Source organism: Psittacula echo (genome assembly GCF_963264785.1).
Source record: "Psittacula echo genome assembly, chromosome: 1".
In the NCBI taxonomy this organism is placed as follows: Eukaryota; Metazoa; Chordata; class Aves; order Psittaciformes; family Psittacidae; genus Psittacula; species Psittacula echo.
In genome coordinates, this window is record NC_137735.1 from 136,384,484 (window position 1) to 136,409,331 (window position 24,848).

Below are 24,848 nucleotides of genomic sequence, written 5' to 3' on the forward strand. Positions count from 1 at the left end.
TGCAATTGGCTTTGGCCCATTGAGCCAGCCTGTCCAGATCCCTCTGCCGAGCCTTCCTACCCTCAAGCAGATCAACACTTGGAATCGTCTGCAAAATTACTGAGGGTGCACTCAGTCCCCTTGTCCAGATCATTGATAAAGATACTGAACAGAACTGGCCCAAATACTGAGCCCTGGAGAGCACCACTTGTGACCAGCCACCAGCTGGATTTAACTCTATTCACCACCACTCTTTGGGCTTGGCCATCCAGCCAGTTTTTACTCAGCAAAAAGTACACCTGTCTAAGACATGAGCAGCCAGTTTCTCCAAGAGAATGCTGTGGGAAACCGTGCCAAAGGCTTTGCTAAAGACTAGGTAGACAACATCCACAGCCTTTCCTTCGTCCATTAAGCAGGCCACCCTGTCATAGAAGAAAAGGAAGGACTGAAGGAAGCCAGTCATTACTTGGCCATCACTACAACGGCACTATTCCTGCTAGGAGTTTTCTCAAGCAACCAAAGGGAAAATGACATTAATATGATTCTTGTTAGTTTTATAGTCACCCAAATAGAGGCAAATAGAGAATGGTGTCAGTGACACTAATAAGTCTTCTATCAATTTCCCCCTGCTGCTTCTCATAAAAGGTCTTGATTAGCTACAGAGGTCCTAGGCTGGGCTGTCCGCAGGGTCAGAAAGATGATGCTAATCCGATGTATTCAGCTCACACACAGAATACTGTCTTCAACCAGTATAGATTTAACTTTATCCTTACTGTCATGGTTTAAACTCTGACAGCCATGCAGTCTTGCTTACTCACTCCCTCCCCTTCTTCCCTCCCACCCCGTTCCCAGAGGAATGGGGAGGAGAATCAAAAGAATGTAACTCCCACGGGTTGAGATAAGAACAGTCCAGTAACTAAGGTATAACACAAATCACTACTGCTACCACCAATAATAATAATGATAAGGGAAATAACAAGGAAAGAGTATACAATACCACCCGCTGACCGATAATACCCAGCCTGACCAAGCTGCGAGTCAGCCCTTCTGAGTAACTCCCAGTTACCTCCTGGGCATGATGTGCTGTGGTATGGAATACCTCTTTGGCTAGTTTGGGTCAGGTGTCCTGTCTCTGCTTCCTCCCGGCTTCTCCTCCCTGGCAGAGCATGAGACTCACAAAGTCCTTGGTCAGAGTAAACATTTGAGCAGTAACTAAAAACATCGGTGTTATCAGCGCTGTTCCCAGGCCGAAAGTCAAAACCACAGTGCTGCACCAGCTACTAAGAAGGAGAAAAAATGACGGCTACTGCTGAACCCAGGACACTTACTTTAACCAAAATGTCTGTAGGAACTGATGATTTCATTCTTTTCATTCAATAAGCATCTTTCCAAATATGAAAGTTTCTGAATTTATTAGAACTGGATAGTAGTAAAACAGTAGTAGCCTTTATTGCATTTCCACTTCAGTCACATTAGAGACAGTGGAAGTTTGGATAAGGATGTGGGACCCATGCCTGTGTTATAAAATCATCTCTTAGGAGTTTCACTGAAATTGCATAAAATGGTTTCCATTTTTCAAATTTTTATAAAGCTGAAAGTAATTTCCTTGTGGAGAAAATCTTCTAATCCTCTTCAGAAGGATTAAAATGTAAAAATTTCTAGGAATACAAAGTAGATCTGTAGGTGGATTTTCTACCTGTCTTTTCAGTCTTGTAGCTGATAAATGAATCATTATCTGTTTCATATTGTTGAGTAAGTCTGTATTCTTAAAGGCATTCAGTGTGAAATAATTCGCTCAGCAAGTGAAAACTCAAGGTTGATTAATCTTATTTATGTTAACCTCTACAGGTAAAGTATGATTCCTGCATCTGTTGACCAAGTAGTCATTCAGTAGAAAGCATCTAAACTTTATGCAAACGGATATAGTCTAGCCATCATTTACCTGTGTGTCTAATTACCAAAAGAAGTCCAACTGCAACCAACAGAATTACTCCAGAAAGTTAAACAAGTATATCAAAGCATGCAGGAACAGAATTCAGGAAAGAAGAGTTAATTGGAAATTTGAGGAACACAGCTGGGAAGCTGTGCACTGAGTTCCTGAGAGAAGGGCCCATATTTTTAATTACCTAGGTGGAAAAGAACAAAGTTAAATTATATTTAGGAAATACTAAGAACATATGCATGATGTGATATGCAATAAAAAAAACCACGGAGATGTCAGTATTTGCTAATTATTCTTGCACAATTAGCAGAAAAATCCCACATCTATTGATCATTAACTGAGCATTAAGCTTCCTTTCATTTTGAGGATGGTTAATAAATGTAAACTGGCTTTGGTGGTTGCTGTTACATCGTAAATCAAACTTTTGTCAACAGTCACCTGGGTAAATGTAGACATTTTTACAAATACCAGAAGTACGCAGATTTGCTGCATCACTCCAGTGGAGTCCCTCGTAAGTGTGAAGGCAATGCTTATGTGTTGTCTGCAAGAAATAATCTTTCTGAAAGTGTATGTAACCAGCTCAAGAAAGTAAATTATTGCACAGTTTGTCTCTAAGATCTTTGGAAGATCTTATAAAATTGTGCAAGTAAGTTAAGGCAGGCAATAGGCAACTTACAATTTGTCCTATCTGCGTGTTCTGAGTAAATCAGTCCTTATCTAATTGTCCTTGTTTCTAAGCCTAATTGTCCTTGAAAGTATCATAAGCTGTTATATTTTCACACAAATCAACTGCTCAGGAAGAATTCGTCAAATGCCTTAGGTGCAGCTTTTATTGTACGTCAAATGCTTTCTGCAGACATGCTTTCAAGGCTTTGTTAACAGCAATTGTGTAGTTGTCAAAAGGGAACAGCCATTCCTGAGCCCTGTTTTCACATCTCTCTCAGTATTTCATTATATTCATTCAGCGCAGGTGTGTTTTTATTTTGTGGGCATTAGAGGTGTATAAAAATGACAGTGCTTATGCTTGTCCAGAAAAGACAAGAACTTACTGCATTTCCCACAGTGGTGGCAGCTATTAGTTGCACAAACTGCTTGGTGTATAAACTGTGGTTTCCAAACAGAGGTTTGGCTCAAAAACTGTCTGAAAGGATGAAAGCCACAGAATATATTCTTTAAATTAGCAGATTTACCTCCAATTTAGATCACAGTGCACCAATGCGATATTAAGACTTATAAAAGACGGTTTAGGATCCATTGTATCTCATAAGCCATACTAACAAAGACGGGCTAATGATGAAAATATGCTTGCTTCCAAGTTAGGAAAGGCAGTACAGACAATTACTCAAAGCGTATGGATTTTCTAGTTCTCCTAAATGCAATAAAAACTGATTTTACTTAATTTTTATATCCTATCCTCCCCTGCTGAAGATGTCCCTATGCCATTGCCGTGGCTAGTGCTGCATTCTTGTTGTTTGCCTCAGTGAAGCCAACAAATCCATCAGTATGACCAAGGGCTGCAGTCAGTTATATCTGTGTGCTATTCCCACCGCTTTGGTAGGAAATGTGCCGTGAGTTCGCAACTGCTCTGTCCCCTGTTACCAACATACTGCCTTCCTGCCAAAGATTAGGTCAGGTTGGACAGGACCTCTAGAGACCACCAGGTCCCTCACCCCACTCACAACAGGGTCTACCTGCATGGGGTTTCCCAGGGAAAGGCATTGTCCAGAAGGATCTGGCAGCATACAAGTCATGCCTTCAGCTGTGCCCAGTGACAGTTCCTGCAGGCAGTGAGAAGCCAGGTCTGATGCAGAGGTACATTCGGTCCGGCCCTATGAGGCTGGTATACTGGCATGTCTTCTCAGCCCATGGATTTTCTCAGACAGTGACTAAGTGGGGAGGGACCATGTTAGTGAAGATTCAGTGTATGGGTTTGCCTTTTTCTGTGTGTTTTCATAATGACATGTCACCACCTCAGGACATATCGTATCCTCCCATCCTGGTGCTGCATCCCTGTCGTGCTACCCTCCACCACAACACATACACTCCAGTAGGAAAAGGGGTAAACAACCTCCAAGGAGGCTGCTCATCAGTGACCACAGTTTGTGTCTGAACTGCAGGTCATGTGCCAGACCAAGGCTATGGCCTTGGTCTCATAAGATGCTGGGGCAGTGGTTGCGACCTTGAGGTCTCTTGCCCAAGAGCACACATGTCCCACCCAAGGTGCTGGTGGCTGGGCACAGCCCTCACCCTGGCACCATCTAGGCAGGGGACATCACATCAACTGCTGGCCAGTGGACACCATTGACTCCGGTGACTCAGGTGGCTTCAGGTGATGCAGCACGTACAGATTTGTCACACTGTTTTGCCACAAGAGCCACATTGGGCTATGGCAGTACCTGGTATCCCACAGCAGGGCAGTTTCCTAGGGAATCAAGGGTCAAAGCAGATTTCTGCTATTTAAAAGTGAAGTCAGCCTTTAGCAGTCACACAGGCTGAAGGATGAGCACTTGAACACCTACTCTTTGTCCCCGTCACAGTATGGCTGCCCCTACCCACAGCAGCTGGTGGTCGGTGTCGGCTGGCTTTCCATGTGGGAAGAGGCTTTTCATTTCTTTTGCTGTTGAAATGATTAGCACTTTTTCATGTTTGAGATGTCATGTGGTGATTCCTCAGGTAAACCGGATCAGAAGTTGACAGCAATGTTGACAGCTTATTTTTCCTTGCAGAACAATGTCATTACCTGTGTTTTTGAGGAGCATAAACCTTATGCATAAAACATTTTTCAGTTAAAGAGACAAAAAAATCCCTTTGCTATTACCTATGCTTGTTACAAGTACTTAGATTACCAGAAATAATAGATGGAGTTTTCCTCTATTTTCCTCTGGTTAGTTTGCCTGACCATTTGACAGTAATCCAGTGTTTCCTTTGAATATCCAGGTTAATAATTTTTCCCTTTTCTCTTGTGTGAGCCTTTCTTATTACAAATGAATAAATCAGCATCACAAGGAAAGCGAGATAGTTCTGGAACAAAAACTGTCCATGATTCAGAATGTAACTTTATTTTTTTAAGCACCTTTGATGTTGTATCTTAGGTTTCTTTATATTATATGCTCAATCACAGCTTATCATTCGTGACTTGTTTTTAAGTAACCTAGCTTTGAAGCTCAGGATGAAAAAGTGTGTTGCTTTATTGATAACAATGTAGGTTCGTATCAAAACGGAAGTTTGGTCTCATTATCCCATTGTTCTCCTTTTCTTTTTTCTCCAAGCTGCCTGTCTCGTCCTGGGTTGTATGATTTTTCCTGATGGCTGGGATTCAGATGAGGTAAAACGGATGTGTGGTGAAAAGACAGACAAGTACACGCTGGGGGCTTGTTCAGTCCGCTGGGCATATATCCTGGCAATTATTGGAATCTTGGATGCCCTGATCCTCTCATTTCTGGCATTTGTGCTTGGCAACAGACAAGACAGCTTGCTAGCAGAGGAGCTCAAGTTGGAAAACAAAGGTAGGACTGCTTTAGAAACACTATTATTGGGTGGCCTTGAGGGCAATTGCTTAAAAACAATTATTGGTTTCTTTTTATTTTATACTTAAAAAGTGGTATGGTGGCTTGCTTCATAAGTTGCTGGGTAAGAAGAAATGAAAGGGGCAGAGGAAGTTTTGATTTTCAGCCTCCAAATTATAAGAGCTTGAAATTGCCATAATTGCTGCACTATGCATGATTTAACTTTAATTTTTAGAGGTGTAGGTAGGATGTTTTTGTGTTACCCAGTTGTACATTATTTCATTAGCATTTAAATTTCACTATCTCTGTCTGTTTCTGTACCCCATGCAAGATTTGTTCATTTGGTTCCTTTAGGTTTTTTCACTGTGATATGGCTGTAACATGGCCTATGTGTTAGCACAGTACACAGTAAAGGAGGTATTGACTTGCAAGACTGGCATTGAGATGTGTAATGGGACCACCCATACAGCAAGGCACCAGTGGTCTAAGATCAGAGCCAGGAATGAAGAAGAATACTAGTTCTTGTTTGATTGTGTTGCTTTGAGCTCATTAGTCAGCTCATGGGAATCTCAGATGTTGTAGTAACTCAATATGCATGCAGTGGGCTGGGGATAAAACACATTTCTGGATTAAGAACATGAAACTTGCTCAGGCCAGTAGTTTTATCATGCAGTTGAGAGAGGAGAAATGCTGTTTGGTGAGTGTGTGCAAGCCTGGCTGATTTCTGCAGCCCCTTCCCCTTGTGCTCCCCCAGCATCCACAGATGTGTAGCTAATGTGATAGACATCACAGAAGGCATGTCCCTGCTTTGTCTTTTTAGTGGGCCTGTTGTCCCTGGGTGTGTCTGGTCCCTTCTGAACCTGCTGGCACTGTTGGCTTCTACAGCACTGTGTGGCAGCAAGTTCCTGAAGCTCACTACTGACTGCTAAAGAAGTACTTTCTTTTATCTGTTTCAAATTGATCCCCTGCTAGTTTCACCGAATGTCCCCTAGTGAAGGATTCTGCATTCAGCTCATCCACCACCTTTGTAATATTGTAGGTTGCCTCTAATAATAGCACGGATCTTAGGAGCCCTTCACCACTGGATTGGAAGTCAAAAGCTGTTTGGCAGCCTGGGTTGTACAAAAATAGCTCAGTCCTGCTCCAGGAGAACCATTACTCATGTACCCGAAAGCCACCACACAGTTGCTCCAGGTTGCTGAATTGCAGACAGTCAGCGCACTCAGCCCAAAGATAAGTGGACTTGAAGACTGAACTTCACATACAATTCCAGACCCGGTTAGAGCCTGCTAACGTTGGGGGTTAAGGAAAGTCCATGTTACTTGCAATTGCATGTGTACATCTGTTCTGCAGGTAAACTGAGGGCATAGGTTTCAAGGATTGTCGCTGTGGCCATCTTCTGTAAGGATAATATTCATCTGCATTTGAAAATTAAAATACTTATCAGAAGGGCATTCACAGCTATGCCACAAGTGCTTTTGGCCTCAGCACAGCATCTGATTTGTCTATACCATACAGAGCTCATGAGCCCTACAACTACTTGCATCAAAGAACCTCATCTGTTTTGGCATCTTACAAGCAAAAAGCTGCTTCTGGAGACTCATCACCTCTCACGTCGTTGGCACAAGCTCCTGCCAGAACATTTGGTCCTCAGCATGTCGGACAAAATCATTCAGCAGCTCATTTTTCTTGGATTAAACACAGACGTGTACCACACCACTAGCTTCAAAGCAAACCAGAACTCAGCAAAAACTTTGCCCTTCAGGTAAACCTATTGTTCACCACTTTTTAAGCTGTCCTTCAAATAAAAATCAAAAAAGGCAGCTTGTCTTCTAAAAAGAACATCCTTTTCCCCTCACATCACAAAAAGCTTCTTATAAGCAACAACAGGACAGGTCTGAATCCCTCTGGATCCCCCCCAGCATTTCCCTACCTGCACATGCCGCTGCCACCACCACTGCCCTGGAAGACACAGCAGCAGCACGAGTGGACACCAGCATCCCCATGAATGGTAGGGACATGGCAGATACCAGTGCAAGCAGAGCACCAGCTCTCCACTTTGCTGGAGTCCTTCCTCTGGCCTTTTGGATGCCAGGAAAGCCTGCCTGCATCCTAGTGAGCAAATATCCTACTGAAACAACAAGACATGAGTACTTAATTCCCTCCAGTGGTCTCTGATCTCTGTACAAGGTGGGCTGCAGCTTGCCATTCCCAACACTGTGCTGATGGAGCAAGTTGATGGATCTGATGCAGACCACAGAGAGTTTCTGTCAAAAAGGCTGCAGTCTGAAACAGGCACTGGGATGTGTAGGTAGAGCTCATCCATTTTTGCAGCTGGAATTCATTTAATAGTGTTTAGGAAGAAGATTTGGGGTTCATATAGCCAGGATTGGGAGGCAGGTTCTGTAATCTTGCCTGTCACTGGCTGCATGCTTAGATGACCAGTTTGAGGCAGTGGTCTGTGTTAGAGCAAGTGTTGATTACTTACACCATAATAAAGAACCTGGTAGAACATTAGGGCGAACACTTCTCCTGAAGTTTGCACCAAGCAACATCCTGTCTGTACCCCTGGCATGCACTGCACATGCATGAGGGCTTCGACACCCCATAAATGACATTCCCTTGTCCCCTTTCAGGTTAAGAGATGCTGGAGAACTACTCATCAGCATTAATCCACATGCAGAGTATCCATGTGTCTCTTGGAAATGGTCAGGATGTGAAAATACTGAAATAGGCAAATATCACTAGCATGCTTCCCATATAGACAAGAAGTTAAGACTAAGGATATAAGCAATACCTTATAAGCAATACCCTCAGCCTCCCAAGCTACTCTTACAATGTGAAGTCAAAGCCCTCATAACAAGTAGCCCTGAATGCTAAACACCCCTCCACTGCCCCCCGTCCCTCTTTCCCCCTTCTCATCTACATGATGTCTGTCTCTGGGCTTGTGCTAGCTCCTGCTTCTAGATTAGCAGGTATGGATGAGGAGCATCCCTTTCTCAAGGAAGAGTCCCTGTGCTGCTGCTGTCATCCAAGGGGCAAAAAATGTGGCTGAATGGTCAGGGCTGTCCATTGGGCTTGACCCCATTGACTCCTTCTTTTTGCTGGTGGCAATGTCACAGAATCATAGAATGGTTTGAGTTGGAAAGGACCTTAAGATCATCAAGTTCCAACCCCCTGCCATGGGCAGCAACACCTCACATTAAACCACGTCACCCAAGGCTCTGTCCAGCCTGGCCTTGAACACTGCCAGAGATGGGGCACTACTTCTTTGGGCAACCCATTCCAGTGCCTCACCACCCTCACAGTAAAGAACTTCTTCCTTATACCTAACCTGAACTCCTCTTGTTTTATTTTGAACCCTATCCTCTGGTCACAGCCCTGGACATCTCATAACGTGTGATAAGCAAGGTGTCCCCTTATGGGACAGTCCTGGCTCCATCAGGCTTTTCAGCAGAAAGCACCTGGGGAGCAACCAACACCAAGAAAAACCTCTGCTTGCCCTGTCAGCTTTTCCTCTGCTTCTGGGGCTTTGCTCCCATGCCTGTAGGTTTTGTTATGTGGTAGCTCAGCGGGAATGAAGAGACAATAAATTAAGTCACAACAGTGTTCATGTATGTGGAAAACCCTTTTAGAACAAGAAATGAGTAGACAGTGACCAGACAGCTGGGCAGCTGCTTTCTTAATCAGGTAATTGTTCTGTCTGGAGGCTTCCTGCAGATGAGCTCCCACAGACTCAGTGAGAGTGTGGTGGCTGTGCAAGTTCCTGACACCACAGTGCTTCTGAGCATTGGTGGCAGGGAAACAGTTAAAAGTATATGAAACACAACAGGATGGCAAAAAGGTGAGAAAATGTCAGAAAAAGGGCAAGCTGCGCTGCTCTGTAGATTGACCATGCTGAATTGTCCACCTGCTCTGTGCTTTTGATGTCTGCAGTTCTGCATATTTACATAGGCTAATCAAAGCTCGTGAGTAAGGAATTTGGCTGTTAAAATTATTCATGGCAAAAGACAGCCCAATTTTTGCCATAAAAAACAGTTAAAAAATAAAAAAATAGTGCTTACTTATTTCTTATTTGTGTAGGTTTGAGAGCAAACTTCTATGCAGGTTTCATGTCCAAGAAATGTAACTCAGGCTTAGCAGACTTTCTTCAGGTTATAGGCTATTTATTTAATGCAGTTTCCTAATCATGCAAATATTACACAACAATATGTACCTTTTTGAACTAAAACCCCTGCCTTTTGAAGAAGAAAAAGGTTTTTCTAAAAAGACTTTCCCATTATGTTTATGCCATTTGAAAAAGGAGGGAACAGTATTACATAGTTTTCTTTAATTTATGGGAACTAATGGTAATGACTTAAAGGCCTGTATGTTATTAAAATAATGGCACAGAGGGTGATGACAAAAATAATCTGAATAGTCTGAATTCATCCTAGTTTTAAGCTTTATCAAGAGCATTTTGAGAGAGCCATCAACATTAGGCATAAATCTTGATGTGCTGTATAATGACATAATTTAACATTTTGAACTATAATGTCTTAATGACATAAAATTCATAAGGTTCTGGACAAAGGGTGAAGAGACCAAACGAGAAATTTCCAACAGAAATTGAGAGTGCAAGGTTATTAATTTTACAGTAGAAAGTGGCAATATAGTGTGCATTATGAGTGATAAGTATAAAAGCATTCAAAAGAAACTATCCTTGTTAGGTAATATCAGTCAGAGCAGGTGGATGATGCACTTTGTGGACAGCTGTGGCTTTTCTGAGGAATAGAACAGCTTCACAAGGTGTTTAACATTTGACTCATCTTTGGGGCCCGTATGGTCACAGATAAGCAAGTTGCACTGAAGATTTCCCAGAATTAAAAGCCTGGAGCTGAAATAGATAAAAGGAGCCAGGACCCAGACTTGAAGGTTTCATCTACCTTTTCAACAGATTTGAGGGATTCATCTACCTTGCAGTGATTGCAGCTCTCACGGACTCAACAGCCACACTGCAGAGAGCTTGTCACAGAGCTCAGTGCAGGATGCCCAAGCCAGGACTTGACAGTTGGTTGACACTTACACCTTCATTATTTTCCATATCAGCGCTGTAAGGGCCTGATCCAGGTTGTTGAATGGTGGCTTCATAGATCAGCCTGAGCTGCAGTCACTGTGGAATAGACACACTTAAAGACAGAAGCTAAAGGGAAGTCGTTTCTTGGTGTCAAAGCATTTTTCTGTAAAAGAAGTAAAATAGTCTTGCACAGAGGTTTGTGCACCTTTGACTGGAGAATCATCTTCTGTAAACAGAAATAGTCTACCCCCATGATTGCTCGAAAAACATCTGCAATAGCCTTCGTATCTGAAGCTGTGTGACAGGAGGCCAGCAGCACAGTCAAGGGCCTACATGACAGAGTATGCGTCAGCTGTCATTCTTCAAAATGAAAATAGCTCAGGTCACAACGCGTGTGTAAACTGCTGCAAAATTGCAAAGCCCAGCTTATCGGCATGTAGTTCTCCTGGCATATGCACACAAACATTCAGGATAACTTGTTCAAAATTAGGTGAATAAACATGAATATTGATACCTGGTTTAAGTTTCTTCATATAGCTACAATGCTTAAAAGAATTATCAACATCCCAGGTAGTAATAAAGAGAACTAATCCAGTCAGAACACCTTGTATACCCCGGTATATTCTCTATCTGATATATTACATATTATCTATCTGACAAAGTTATATAGTTCCTTCTTCTCTAAAGGCCTGTGTCCCCTGGCTCCTCGTGATAAACAAGAAGTCAGTGCATGCACCTTTTCATTTCAGTTAGCATAGACTCTTAAAGAATAAAAATACTGTCAAAAATAAAATGCAGGATTTCTCTTGCTCTCTTCCCTTTTGTAGACTGGCATTTCTCTTCATGTCCGCTAGTCTCCTTCCTCTCCATCCTTTCTTTCTAAAGCGTTCAGGAGTCACCCGCTTCAGCCTGTTGCCGCTTGGGTGTGTCACTCCATGTTCAAAACACTTAAGGTGACTTTGAACTCAGAGCCAATTTGAGCACTTGAATTTCCATTTGAAAAGGGAAATGTTGAAGAATCTCACTGGGGAGTGATCAGTGATGGACTGTGATAGCCAGCCCAACCACATGCGCTTACCCAGCTGCAGCTGGCCAGCGGAATCTGGAACTACATCAAAAGGTTTATGCTCTTGCCTCAAAGGAGTATTTAGGTACTCTGCTTTTCAAAGGCAAAATCAGGCTCTTCTTTGAAGCCCAGAGCTAAGGTTCCAGGTTGGAAATTCATCGCCCTCATTTCTAGCTTCAAAACATGGTTCTCTGCCATGTCAGCCAAGGACATAGTCTTGTCAGAGCTGTGAAGAGCTGAGTCTTTCAGCTTCAATCGACAAGTGGCTCATCTGTCATTGCAATTTGCTCCAATTGTTAATTTGTTTGTTTAATTAAAACTTATCTTTATTCAGGTATCACCTCCACAATGAGCTGCAAGGAGCTCTGAGTACAAGAGCAGTAGGCAAGTAGTGCAAGACATATTCATGTAGAAACCCGCAACTAGAAGCCAAACTAACAGGCTTTTTTATAGATTTTCCCAAAAAAAAATTCCTTCTTTAGATAAAGGCAACCTTTTGCCTGTGATTTCATCTATGTAAATAGTATTTTTTAAAAGAAAATATAAAGATAAAACATGGACTATTTGACATCAGGGGGAACTGACTCTCCAGACTAAAGGTTCTCATAGCACTGCCTATCGGATCTATTCCCGAGGTGTGACTTTCATCCAAGGACTGTATGAACAGTCACTGTATCCAAATGCAGGACTTTCCTTTGCAGCGCCTTAGTGTCTTGTCATGCATTCTCTCCCAGTGTATGTTGAATTCTGTAGCACAAAGCAGAACAGCTCCAGACAGAAGATTTTTGGTCTCTCCCCTCCACAGTAGTTAACAGTATGTTGTGTAGGACACATTAGAGATCAGAGCTGGAAGTCTGAGAACCTCCAACTTGAGAAGAGAACATCCTCAAACCAAGATAGGCAGCAGATCAAAGTATATTTGAGGTTTCAGTAGAAACTGGGGATTAAGACCAGAAGGCAAGGTTCTTTGAGACAGACTTAGAAGACACTTCCAGGTTTTCCTTTTGAAAATGCCTGCTTTTGTGTTTACAAGCATGTAAGAAGCACACGTATATGCATGCATGTGAGAAGCTACTTAGATTTTTCTACTGTTATTGAGTGGCAGTAAGGCAAAAGCCCAACACTGGTGTTCAGAATAGCTGAGTTTGATTCCTGTTTCTCTTACTGAGTTTGGATCTACGATTTAATTTCTCTATTTCTCTTTCTTTTATATGAGGAGGAATGAGACTGACTTTGTTGATAAGGTATGTTGTTGTTCAGCAATGAAAGGTGAATTAGAAAGGTATGTATTCCGAGACTAAACCCTGATAAAAGAATTTTATCAGGGAACTACTTTACCAACGTGCTAAGTGATGATACACTTAAGGGGAGGCAAATGAGGCATCATAACTGAAAGTCGAAAGCTGATTAAAATACCTCATTAAAGGTCAATCTTGCAGTAGTGCTGATTGATGCATCAGCTGATCCAACAGTTCCTTTCCAGCTCTACTTTCTATAATGAGAAAGTAAAATTAGTCCTAAACATATGCATTAATTACTTAACTGAAGAAGTCAGAGATCATGAATAAAGAGTCCTAGTTCCCCACTGATTAATTAAGGAAAAACACGGTGAACTGCTTTCTGTCTTATAGAAAGATGGATTCCACTCTCTGTGCAACTCTAGAAGGAGTCTTATACAATATCTCAGTTAAAGAAATCGTCATTCTATTTAATGAGGTCATGATATGAGGGGCCAAGTATGGGGACTTCAAAGCATGGAAGCAAAATGCTAGGCAGCCTCAAAAAATGCTTCTTAAACAGTACGGGGAACTCAGCGCATTGTGTGGGCTCTATGCTCAGAGGAAAAATTCTGTAGGGCAGCAAGCCACAGAGGGGTTGAGGATTAGACAGTGCTACAAGCTACAAACAAATCTCTGGAATGGTCAAGACAAGTCCATACAAAGTCTGGACATATTTGGAGACCTGTATTGTAAACTTAAGCATATGACCTGTTACAAGCAAGACCATATTTACTGAGCTAGAAGGCACCAAGTCTGACTGTGCCATCGCTAGTAGTTGCATTAGAAATGGTGTTTTGAAGTTTTGACCAAAAAAAAAATATCAGAAATATTTCACAATACATAGATACATAAAAGCAAAGTAGTTTGCACATATTTCATTCCAGGTAGGGCTAGTCACACAGAAAGATTATCATACCCTACTGTCCATACCTTTTTCCCTACTGATAGGAATCATGTTTGTAGGAGGAACCGCAAAGAAGAGGAGAGCTCATGAATCAGCCACTCTCGCATGAATGTTTTTGGAAAAGATGTTCATGCGGACTAAATAATGAAGGCAAGTTTGTGCCAAGAATCTGGACTGTGACTGGGAACAGCTGATCGGGAGGACATTTCTGCTGCCCAGTCCAGCCTGCCACTTCAAGAGAGCTGTTCATGCTGTCCATACGTTCATACCATCCCTAAAGTCCTGTCCTCGCCCATAGAGGCGTAATTATGTAATTATTCATTCTGGAGCAAGTTCCAGTAATTTTCTTTGAAATCTTTCTCACAATTTAAAAAGCCATTAGTGTCATTGCCTCATTTCTACCGTGAATTTGTTGTGACTCTTCTTCAGCACCTTCATAAAGTCAGGATCATTTTCTATCTGCAACCAAAATACCTGAAAAAACATGCAGGTAACCTCTTCCTTTCTGGGCACAGTGTCAGTAGAAACAAAGGATGTTGTTAGTAGCTTTAGATTAAAGGAGCTATCAAAAAATCAAAATGAAAGCAAGGCAAACAAACAGCCCTGTTTCACAAGATCATATTCAATGAGACTTTTCATACCTAACAAGATATTGGAGATATCTGACTCTTCCTGGTTTCTGTTACAGGTAATGTCCAAGACCACATACTACAGTAACAAGTAAAAGCTGACCTGTTTGCTGCTGGCAGTGTAGATTTTCTCTATTAAGCCAGTCCTTATTACATGGCTTTATTCTAGAACCTTGAAACTGTTCATGTTATTCCTGACTTGATCTGCAACTTTGTGTGGAGTCCCTCATGTTCTCCTGAATGACAAGCTTGGTGGACTTCAGTTTGTCATTCCCACTGAGCTCTCCCTGGGTGCCTGGAAAACATGACCTTGGGACAGGCCCAGACAAAGGCACTAGTGTATTTTAGTTCCTTGGCCCCACCAGCCCAAGTTTGCTACAACAGAAAGTTAGGGTTCTGCTCTTGATGCCAAGATCTTTGTCTGTTGACATTGGTATGTCTGTAAAGTTTTACTTCATGCAAAACAGAAGACAGCAGTAGAAGAGAAACAGGGACATGATATTCATGAGTAATATTGCACTAAAGATTGCTATAGGCATGTACTAACTTAATTTGCTAAAAAGATACACAACAGATAACAACAGAGATTATAATCCAAAGATATTTTACCAAGGTTTTGCCTATCTCTGTGTCTGGACTATTTTTTTTTTTCTTAATTAATGTTTTTAACTGAAATACATTATTTTGTTCATAGCACGTGGTCCATGTTATTATGTTTAATCTTTCAGGCATTTGGCATGCCCTCACTACAGCTGTCAGAAATATTTTTATGCACCTACTTCAGGAGCATTTAGCATGAAATGTACTCAACAGACATGGCGAAACAAAGTAGAGGTTTAGTTGCAATCCTGTTTGACTAAATGTATTTACAATGCCACAGCACATTTGATTTTACAAACCACCTTCACCTTAGTTTTGTAAATCTAAAAATTTTCAGGATCACAATGAGTTGGCATGAGGGTGTCATTGCATAAAGTTATTCATCTCTTTCATCTCAAAGCACTTGCACCCTTCTAGGTGGCAGTGTTTGACACAAGACAGACCATTGCTCTATTCCTCTTTGTTATTTCCCTCAGCCTGCCTTCTGATGTTCCCAACTAATTCTCTTTTAGTCACTAAGTGTATTGTTCCTGTCTAGCATGTGCACACTGAAACCACAACTCACTGCTCTTTGTATAACTCTGTGTCTGATAGAGGCTGAAAGGACCAGCGTGCTCATTTAAACTGCTCTCCAATATCACACAAGCTGTAGGATGGCCTGAGTCCCCTCCAGTTTATCAGCACTGCGTAACTGTGGAATCAGATCTGGACACTGTTCCAGGAGTGATTCTGACTCTACCATACCCAGCAGTGTTACAGCTCCTCTACTGCTCAGTGTTTTCTCTTCTGCAGCCAGGACACTCAGCAGCCCTTCTGTCCACCAGCACTGCTCCGCGGGCTCTCTGTCGGTGTGTGGCTGCTTCTCTTGCTCTTTGACGTATCATTTTGCATCAGGCCATGCTTACAGAATGAGCCATTCGGCAACACACATGAAGACTTCTTTGGTACCTCTTCACCAGAGCACTTGAGAGGGAGAGAAAATGGACATTTGCACTGGCTCCCAGCAATCTGGGAGAAAATCTGGATGTTATAGGTCTATCTCCTTCTTCCTCACTAGAAGGAGATGAAAAGATGTGAAGAAGAGACCAGGTGCCACCTTCTTTGTTTTCTACACGTGCACTAAACTCAGAACCAAAAGCACCTGAACATAAGCCCTGTTCTCTGCACTAACAGTGTCAGGGCAGTTTATGACTCCCTATGACTTTGTTTTCTTTCCTTCTTACTTTTCCTAGGGTCTCATAACCCCTCACTGCACTTGAAAAGTTCAGTCAATAAAGGCAGATCTTTACCGGATGAATACTCCCCACTGTCTGGTGCAGCTGAAGACCCTAGTTGCCTACTGTAGGGTCTAATAGGTGGACAACCATCATGAAATACTGATTAAATCCACCAGCATTGCTACCAGCAGTGAGATGTAAAGGTAGATAATTTCTTGCTTCCTGAACACAGAGGTAATAGTTTAGCTGTACTTCTTACCTTTCTAACATAATACTACTTGTGAAAGATAAGTGCACATTGGATGAGAATTGAGAAAAACAGCAGTGTTATGTAAGTGGCTGCTAAAATGGATGCATCTAGAATCTCTGCAGAGTACAATAGTTCAGTTATTTAGTGGTTACTTCCAAAAGAACACATCCAGAAAACAAATTAGGTTGGCATAGCTAAAATGGACTCATTTTATACAAAATGTTTACTACTATTCTTTTTATTTTTAAGCAGCTTATTGAACCAGAATCCTCAGATCTTTTCCACTGGGCATGTTGGACATAATTATGCCATAGGGGTTTTATTAATCCTGTGAAATCAGTAAGAATTTTAGAGGGAGGGAGTAAAGTAAATCCATTAAAGCAGTTCATACACTTTTTAAATGGTCATGAATTTTAGTTATCCTTGAGCACAGAGTTTCAAACAACGTTTTTCAGGTGTTTTAATGTTTGATATGCATCAAATACATTCACATTTCCTTTTAAAATGTATCATTCTGACAATAACAACTGGCTGACTCCTTGCAAATAAAACTCTGATAAAGCAGTAGTGATCAGACCTCATACATCTTACAAAGACAAATACTGGTCTACTAGAGGAAGTGGAAGTGTACTAAAAATCATTCAGTGTGCTTCAAATGTTAAGGAGAAGAAAACATTGTCAGAGAGTGGATTGGAAATTCAGCACAGAAGCCATGCTGGCAAAGTATAAAAGTGACGTACTTAGGAGAATAGCCACAAAAACCCAGTATTTGTATCCTTAATGGAAATGCTGGATTTGGCAACATGGAAAGAAGTAAAGCCAAATGGTTAAGGAGCAACTTTACTTGGGAGAATAAAAATATGAATTAGCATTAAGGCTGCATTTCTGTGCCCTTTCAGAACTAGCCTGCAGCATCTAATTGTTGAATATAAAATGATAGCTGAAAACCTCTGAGCATTCACTGTCATGTGGCCTTAGCACTTCCAAGCCAAGGCAGCAGCTGTAAAGAGCAAAACTGCCCTCCGTTGTTCTGCCTCAGTTTTATACATATATTCCCTGCTGCTCTGCAGAACTTAATTCTTAGTCCGTATGGGCAAAAATGACATGTTGTTAAGTACAATAGATCTTCTCATATAACAATAAACCTAACTATTTTCCTGAAGAAGACTGACAAGCTTATCTTAAATATCTTAAATAAATCCCTAGAAGAGCTTTGTGAAATGATTAGAAGTTGTATGTTTACAATAATGCCAGAAGATCAGTGGGTTTATACGCTAATCAATCATTTATACACGTGAGCAGCTAGAATCAGAGACTGTATCTGCTCATCTATCAAGCAGTTCTCACAAAGGTTAGAGGTAGTAAAGTTGTACTCAGATACAAATACAGGTATAAAAATGTTCTGAAAATGATAAGTACTGAGGATTATGGCATTAACTGATAGTATTTCATATTTCAGAATGATTTCTATATAAGATCCTGGTCACAAACAATTTGCCAAGGTGTCATCTTCTTTCTTCACTAAGTCCAGATGAGGCCCATTCATTGCTTTTCAGTGCAGTTAATGTCCTTGCAGATAGATACAGAGCATGTGCTCACCTAACACCAGTCTCAAAAAACTCCTGTGGATAGGGTAATGTTGACCTTTGCCCCTTGCACTGAGCAAAATGTTCTTGAAAGAACAACATGGGAACCTCTGGGGAAGCTGGAGCTGGGTTCAAAGAAGAGATGCAAAGGCCACTGCTTGGGTCTCTGGCTCTGACAGGCTGTCCACCTTGGAAGGGACCAATTCTCCCTGTTTCTAGGCAAAGACTAGATCTGACTTAGTGAAGAAATACGAAGTGCAGGAAGGGTAATCCGTGGTGCTGTGAGGTCCAGCAGGAAAACAGAATGACCAACAGTCTGGGTCCTGTTCTTCACCTGAAGGGTTTAGTAGCAGCTTCATATTCTTTCCATTTCCACCCAAATCCTTCCTTTATGCCTATGGATGTGAGTACACATGCTTTCAACCGTGCCATCCTTTTGGCTTCTGTGCTTGTCACTTCACAGAGTGCCTTCTTTAGCGTGCTCTTACAAGCCTTGAAACATAGATGTTTGTACATGTATGGGTTTCAGGAAGATGCAGGACCCTCCAGAGCACTGGGAGCACAGGATACTTAACACAGCAGGGAAATGGGGTAAGTCCTGCAAGAAATCCTGGTGACCTGTGCTGTTGGCTCCCACTATGGCTTACTATAGGCTACTTACATTCTTTTTTAATATTCTGGAGCTACACCTAAAGCTTGTCAGGTTAGTTCAGCACCATCTATCCCTGCTAAACCTGCATTATGTTTTGTCCCAATATTCTTCAGGATATTCTCTAAAGCTCTGCATAGCATTGAAATTGCAGTTATCAGCTTAAGTTTGTCTAGACCTATAGTTAGATTGTCTTCTGACATAAATTAAGTACCTCATCTAAAAAGTTGTAGAGAGAAAGTAGAATCTCTTTCAAACTAAGCATTTAGAATAAAGACTATTAAACATTCCGTTTTCTTTTTCTGTCAGTTTTCCTGGGTTGTGCCAGATTCATCTTGGCTCTCCTTTCCTCTTGCTTTTTCCTGCCTTTCTTCCCTTTCTTTTCATAAAGCATGTATTTGTATCTCATTTGCTTAGCAAATCTCTTTATTTCACTTTCATTTCAAACCTTCAGCTTTCATAATCCCAGGAGTAGGTGTTTTCCTAATTTATGTTTTCCTAATTGTAGAAAAAAGATTATTTCATCATTTAAGCAGACGAAAAGCAGAAGTTAAATGGATTTTATTCTGTTTAGTTTTGGAGGTTTTTTGTAGTTTGTTTGCATGTTTTTTTAATGTATGTCTAATATTACTTCTGAAACTTTAACAATAAAAGAATTATAAATGGTATTGTCATTCTTCGCCTGCTTGGGAAGCAGAGGTGAATGTTATCATATAATAAGTATACATGGGCTGTTATAGCTATCACTCAGATGAAAGCCCACTGCATTGACCAATTCCATTTTTTTAACAGAAAAGAATGCAGCAATTCATCATTTGTCCAGTCTAGTTAATGTTTTGTGCCTGTTTTCTAAGAGTGAAATTTGTGAACTGGCTAGCTTTGACAGTTTGAGGTGCTTGGTACTTTTCATTTTTAGATCATTGACTCAAGTATAGCACATATTTGATGAAAATTGACCAAAAATTGAATCTGGAGGGTGATGGATGGATGAAGCCTGTAAGAAAAAAGGTTGGTTTCTGCTCAGCTGAGAGTAGACGAATGCCAATAGCAAAAAAAACCCCAACAACCATATCTTAACCCTGTACTAACAACCATTCCCGCTAGGAAGACTCAGAAATAAATGGAGAACATTTGGATGCCTTCACCATTGGACTCCTAACTTTGGCTATTTACTACCGATTTCCAGAATTGGAGTTTACCTAGACATGCCTCTCAGATCTCTGAATTTTGTGTGGTCAGTACCAAATAGCGTGCACCAAATAAGTGAGTTTTTTCCTAAAGAACAGTAACTGCTGACTGTTCTGAGAGCACTGTCCTTGCAGCTGGGCACATACTGGAGATGGGTATGGTGTAAATATAATTTATATTTATTATATTTTTTTATATTTATTAGGAGAGAGCTGATGCATTTTGTCAGAGCTATGCAGTAGAGCCAAAGGTCAACTTTCAATGGCCTTGGAAAGTACAGCAGTCTCTTGGCATTTCCACTCCACCTTGCCACTTGAATCCTATTGAATTAGTAAAGTGAATTAACCTAGTATTTGGCAGTTCTTTCTCTAAGTTTCCAAGAAACTTAGTCTCCAATGGTTACAACTTTGCTTTGTCTGCCTTTTTCTAGTGACAGATTAGCTCCCAATTCCCAACGAACATAATGAAGTATTTAAGATAAAAATAGTCCTCCTTCTTGCTCCACTCTCCCATTTAGATAACCTGATTTTTACTTGCATTCTCATTTAAAGAAAGAATTTGTGCCTTAAGGGAATGAAAGGCTGGCTTTCCCGTCCTTCCAGGACTGCATTAATATTGTTGCCTTTAAAAGACGACAACAAGCAAACCAGCCATGGTTTGCATGCAAACCATGCAAAATCATACATTTGCACACTGCTCTAACATTTGGACAACACAAGTAAAGGAACTGTAGTTCCCTATTTAGATTTGCAACATATCCAAGTTCTGGAATTAAATTCACATACTTCCAGAGCTGGTAGTAAGGATGACATTTCTGATTTTTATGTTTTCCTGTCCTCAGACAAATAGCAGGACTTTCTCAATGACAATCAATATATTCAGAAATTTTACTTTAGTTTCAACAACATCACCATAATTTTTTGTGGCATGGTGCGTACAAATCTCAAACGAACACAAACCCAATTATGGATCCTTTTTGACAAACTGCAGTTTCAAGAAATAAAGCCTTTTAGTGGATGGCTGTTGAATTTAGTTTCTGCTAGTACAATTCATTTTGATGTCTGAAAGCAAACATTTCTTATTTTCCCATCAAAATAATTTCTTTATGAGGTTACATTGCTTACCTCCCTCCTTTCCTAATAACTTTTAAATCCATTGTCCAATTTCAACAAACTTTAACAAACTGTAACATTGTAAAAATATCAAAATCCCTGAAATGTTCTAAAGATCAATGTCTGGGTAAAAGAAGAGAGCATTAGTGATCCCACTAAGGGAAAGCCAGGAGATTCATTGCTTAACAGCACTTGGCTGACCAAGTAAGCACAAAGCTCATTTCAGATACTTTGCACTACTTGCCTTTTCTTGGTCATCTGTCATGCTAAATAAAGTCAGGTAGGGTACATGGGAAATATAGCAAGTATTTCTGTATGTGTGTGTATATATATATATAAAAAAAAATGTAGGGAAAGTGGAATGAAGCCAAGAGTCCTGTAGGAGAGAGGCTGTGAGAGACATTTGGGACATGTGGGAAGCATGGAAGTTTGGAATGGTCCGGGGTGTGAAGGGAGCTGGAAGTATTAGTGAAGGATCTGAGGACATGGTACGAGTGATACAGTTGTGGGGTCTATTATAGACCTCCTGATCAGGACGAAGGAGTTGATGAGGCTTTCTACAGGCAACTGAAAGCAGCCTCGCAACTACACGCCTTGGTCCTCATGGGGGATTTTAACTACCCCAATATGGTCCTGGTGGATGGGAGGATGATCATGAGCCAGCACTGTGCCCTTGTGGCCAAGAAGGCCAATGGCATCCTAGGGTGCATTAGAAAGGGTATGGTCAGTAGGTCAAGAGAGGTTCTCCTCCCCCTCTACTTTGCCTTGGTGAGGCCGCATCTGGAATATTGTGTCCAGTTCTGGGCCCCTCAGCTCAAAAAGGACAGGGAATTGCTTGAAAGAGTCCAGCGCAGAGCCACAAAGATGATTAAGGGAGTGGAGCATCTCCCTTATGAGGAAAGGCTGAGGGAGCTGGGTCTCTTTAGCTTGGAGAAGAGGAGACTGCGGGGTGACCTCATCAATGTTTACAAATATGTAAAGGGTGAGTGTCAGGATGATGGAGCTAGGCTTTTCTCAGTGATGTCCAGTGATAGGACAAGGGATAGTGGGTGTAAACTGGAGCATAAGAGGTTCCAGTGAACATCAGGAAAAACTTCTTTACTGTGAGAGTGACAGAGCACTGGAACAGGTTGCCCAGGGGCGTTGTAGAGTTTCCTGCATTGGAAATATTCAAGGCCCGGCTGGACAAGTTCCTGTGTGATGTACTCTAGGTTACCCTGCTCTTGCAGGGGGGTTGGACTAGATGGTCTTTTGAGGTCCCTTCCAACCCTTGGGATTCTGTGATTCTGTGATTCTGTGACATGAGAAAGATGGGTATCATAGACAGAAGGTACGTGAGTGTAAGGGGAAACCGGGTATTGCTATGGAGATGTCATGAGGCTGTGGCAAAGGAGCTGGGTCGTTGTACTCTGGCCATGTAGGAGAAGGAGGACACATGCAGTTCATTGAAAGCCAGGCTTCACTGACTCCTTGTACTACTCATACAACATTAGGCTTGCTTAAAACTGACCAATGAAAAGTTTATTCAAGTATCTACATAACTCACAAAGTATTTAATGAAATATTTCAGTTTAAAGAAAATGATACAATAGAAAGTATTGGAACCCTCATTTCTCAAAGGAAACTGTAAAAATTCGGCTTCAGTTCAGCCCCAAACTATTTTTTCCACTGTTTGCTTCAGCTGAAAAATTGGTTATTTACCTAACAGTTACACTTCAAAATATTTGCAACACAGGCATGGCCGGTACCTTTCACTCAGCTTTGCTGTGGGGGAAGCTCACAAAACATGCCAGGAAACTGGAGCTGCCTATTAAGATCTCAGGGTAAGATCTCAGGCTGCGCTCTGGAGAATTTGTTCCCTTGTTCAGCCAAAGATAAACAAGGTAGAACCGACCTGCCTCCACCGATGATAATCTTCCTAGGAGATACAATCACTGCAGCAGCTGCTGTAAGAAACTTTTCTGAAGGTCAGCGCATACAAAATAATCAATTCTTATCTACAGATTCCAGTTCAAATGTGCCAAATGCTACCAGGGCTTATGATACCATGAGATGAAGTCTACAATACTGATTGAAGAGATACTGTTTGCTGCAGCTGACAAACTGCATGGACCATGGGCCATGTCTGGGAAATTTCTTCTAGCTTCTTCCAGATATTAACTATTCCTAATAAGCAGTAGGGAAGCAGTGCTCACAGTATAAGTGGCTCGTAGATAAGCCAAAAGCTGTATTCACAAAAACTGTCAGTCAACACTTTGCAGCAATTTCCTTTAAAGAGAGAAAGAGAAGAGATAGGGAATTCAGCATTTTGAAGATGCAGCATTTCTCTTGTTATGGCTGAGGAAAACGTGGAATAAAAGCACATGCTGCAGCACTGCACCAGGCTGTGCTGTATCCTGATCCGTCCAGGCTTCAGCCAGCTTTTATGCTGAACCCACACCAAGCACCTCCAAGAGACAGTGAGGATAAATCTCAATCACCTGACTCCTCCTGTGGCCACAACAAACTCCTTCAATCCTCACAGTGGTGTGAGCAAGACCTGAATCAAGTCTGTAATCTTTGTCCTAACAGAGATGTGCGGAACAATTTTCTTCTCCTGAAACAAAAACCTTCTTATCCTCTGTCCAGCTGACTAAGCCTAGAGATTAACCTCAAGTCGGATTATAAATCCCGGTTCAAAGCATCAAACAGAAAAAAAAGATGGGCAGAATGCAAACTTGTTGGTACCCAAGGGAAAAATCTTCTTAATTCAATTGCTTCACATGCTGAGACAGTTTTAGGAGACCATTAGGTACAGCTAAACTTAGCCTGCGGCAGCATATTCCTCCATGCACGTGCCTCCCTCAGTTTGAGAGGGAAGGAGGTCGCAGCAGTGCTGTGGTGATGTGGTAGGGTTTGGAGATGCTGGCCCTTGAGGGACACGGTTTGCTCCAAGCCTGGAAGCAGCTGCAGCAGCATGGCTCTGTACCAGCACAGAGCCCAGAGGCAATGTGTGTCAGCACAGCGCTGAGCTGACACAGCATATTGAGTTCAGGACTCCGCTAATATCCACACAGCACCTTGTGCCAAGTGAATGTGCTTTGCGCTGCTGGTTTGGCCCCTGCACTTCAATTTCTGTGTGTTGTTTCCCTCCTCTGGATGTCACTGAGACGGAAAGGAGCATTTCAGGTATTTTTGTGGTTGGCCATGTATACATCACCTAACAGAGCACAGTGCACAGATTCCGTAAGCTCACAGCAGCCCACACAGACATGGGGCAGATCCTGGCTCATGTCTTCACAGTCTGGTAGCTGTGTTATTGGAGTACTGGCTAAGCTAAGAAACCCTGTTGGTGTGCAGGTTTTATAGGCTTGAGCAGAGAATTAACCCCCTGTTGTGGCTGCACACACCCTTTCAGGTACAGACAGCTTAGTTATGTAATTTTGTGTGAAGAACAAACACCAAGTGTCCCCCAGCATCACTGCCCAGTCTCCATGTCAAGAGCTTATCTATCCCTCTGCAATCAAAAGAGATACAGCTAGGTGCAGGAAAGGGAGAAGTAATTCAGTATTGGAATAACTACAGCTGGCTAGATTCGAAATGAACACTGTATTTTTGCTCAAAAGCACACAAAAAGCAGAACAGGAGGAGGCTGGAATCAGTCCTCACCTTGAGGTAGAGCAGAGGAGTGGGCAGTCAAAAGGCTTTCCAGTTCTGTATGGCTTTGGACAAAGCACGTAACTCTCTGTTCCTCAGTTTCCCCGTGTGTTCTGCAGAGGCTTTGGCACTATTTGCTTGCCTCCAGCATTTTCTGTAAGGATTTTTCAATTAACATTTCTGAAATGGTTGGAGTTCCTCATGAGGAAGATACGGCAAAGTGCATATTGCTGTAAAAACACAATTTG

The 24,848-nt window shown here is 41.7% G+C and overlaps 1 protein-coding gene across 1 annotated transcript in view; it reads left to right on the plus strand.

Moving 5' to 3' along the window:
* The window catches only part of LHFPL3 (LHFPL tetraspan subfamily member 3), a gene marked incomplete at both ends in the record, with an annotated part of 180,102 nt that extends 168,161 nt beyond the window's left edge, over positions 1 to 11,941 (plus strand). The window contains 3 exons of the mRNA XM_080610263.1: positions 5,191 to 5,427; positions 6,946 to 7,192; positions 11,884 to 11,941. Of these exons, the coding sequence (XP_080466389.1) occupies positions 5,191 to 5,427; positions 6,946 to 7,192; positions 11,884 to 11,941 (542 nt within the window). The remainder of the gene's footprint in view (positions 1 to 5,190; positions 5,428 to 6,945; positions 7,193 to 11,883) is intronic.
* Positions 11,942 to 24,848: the final 12,907 nt, after the last annotated feature.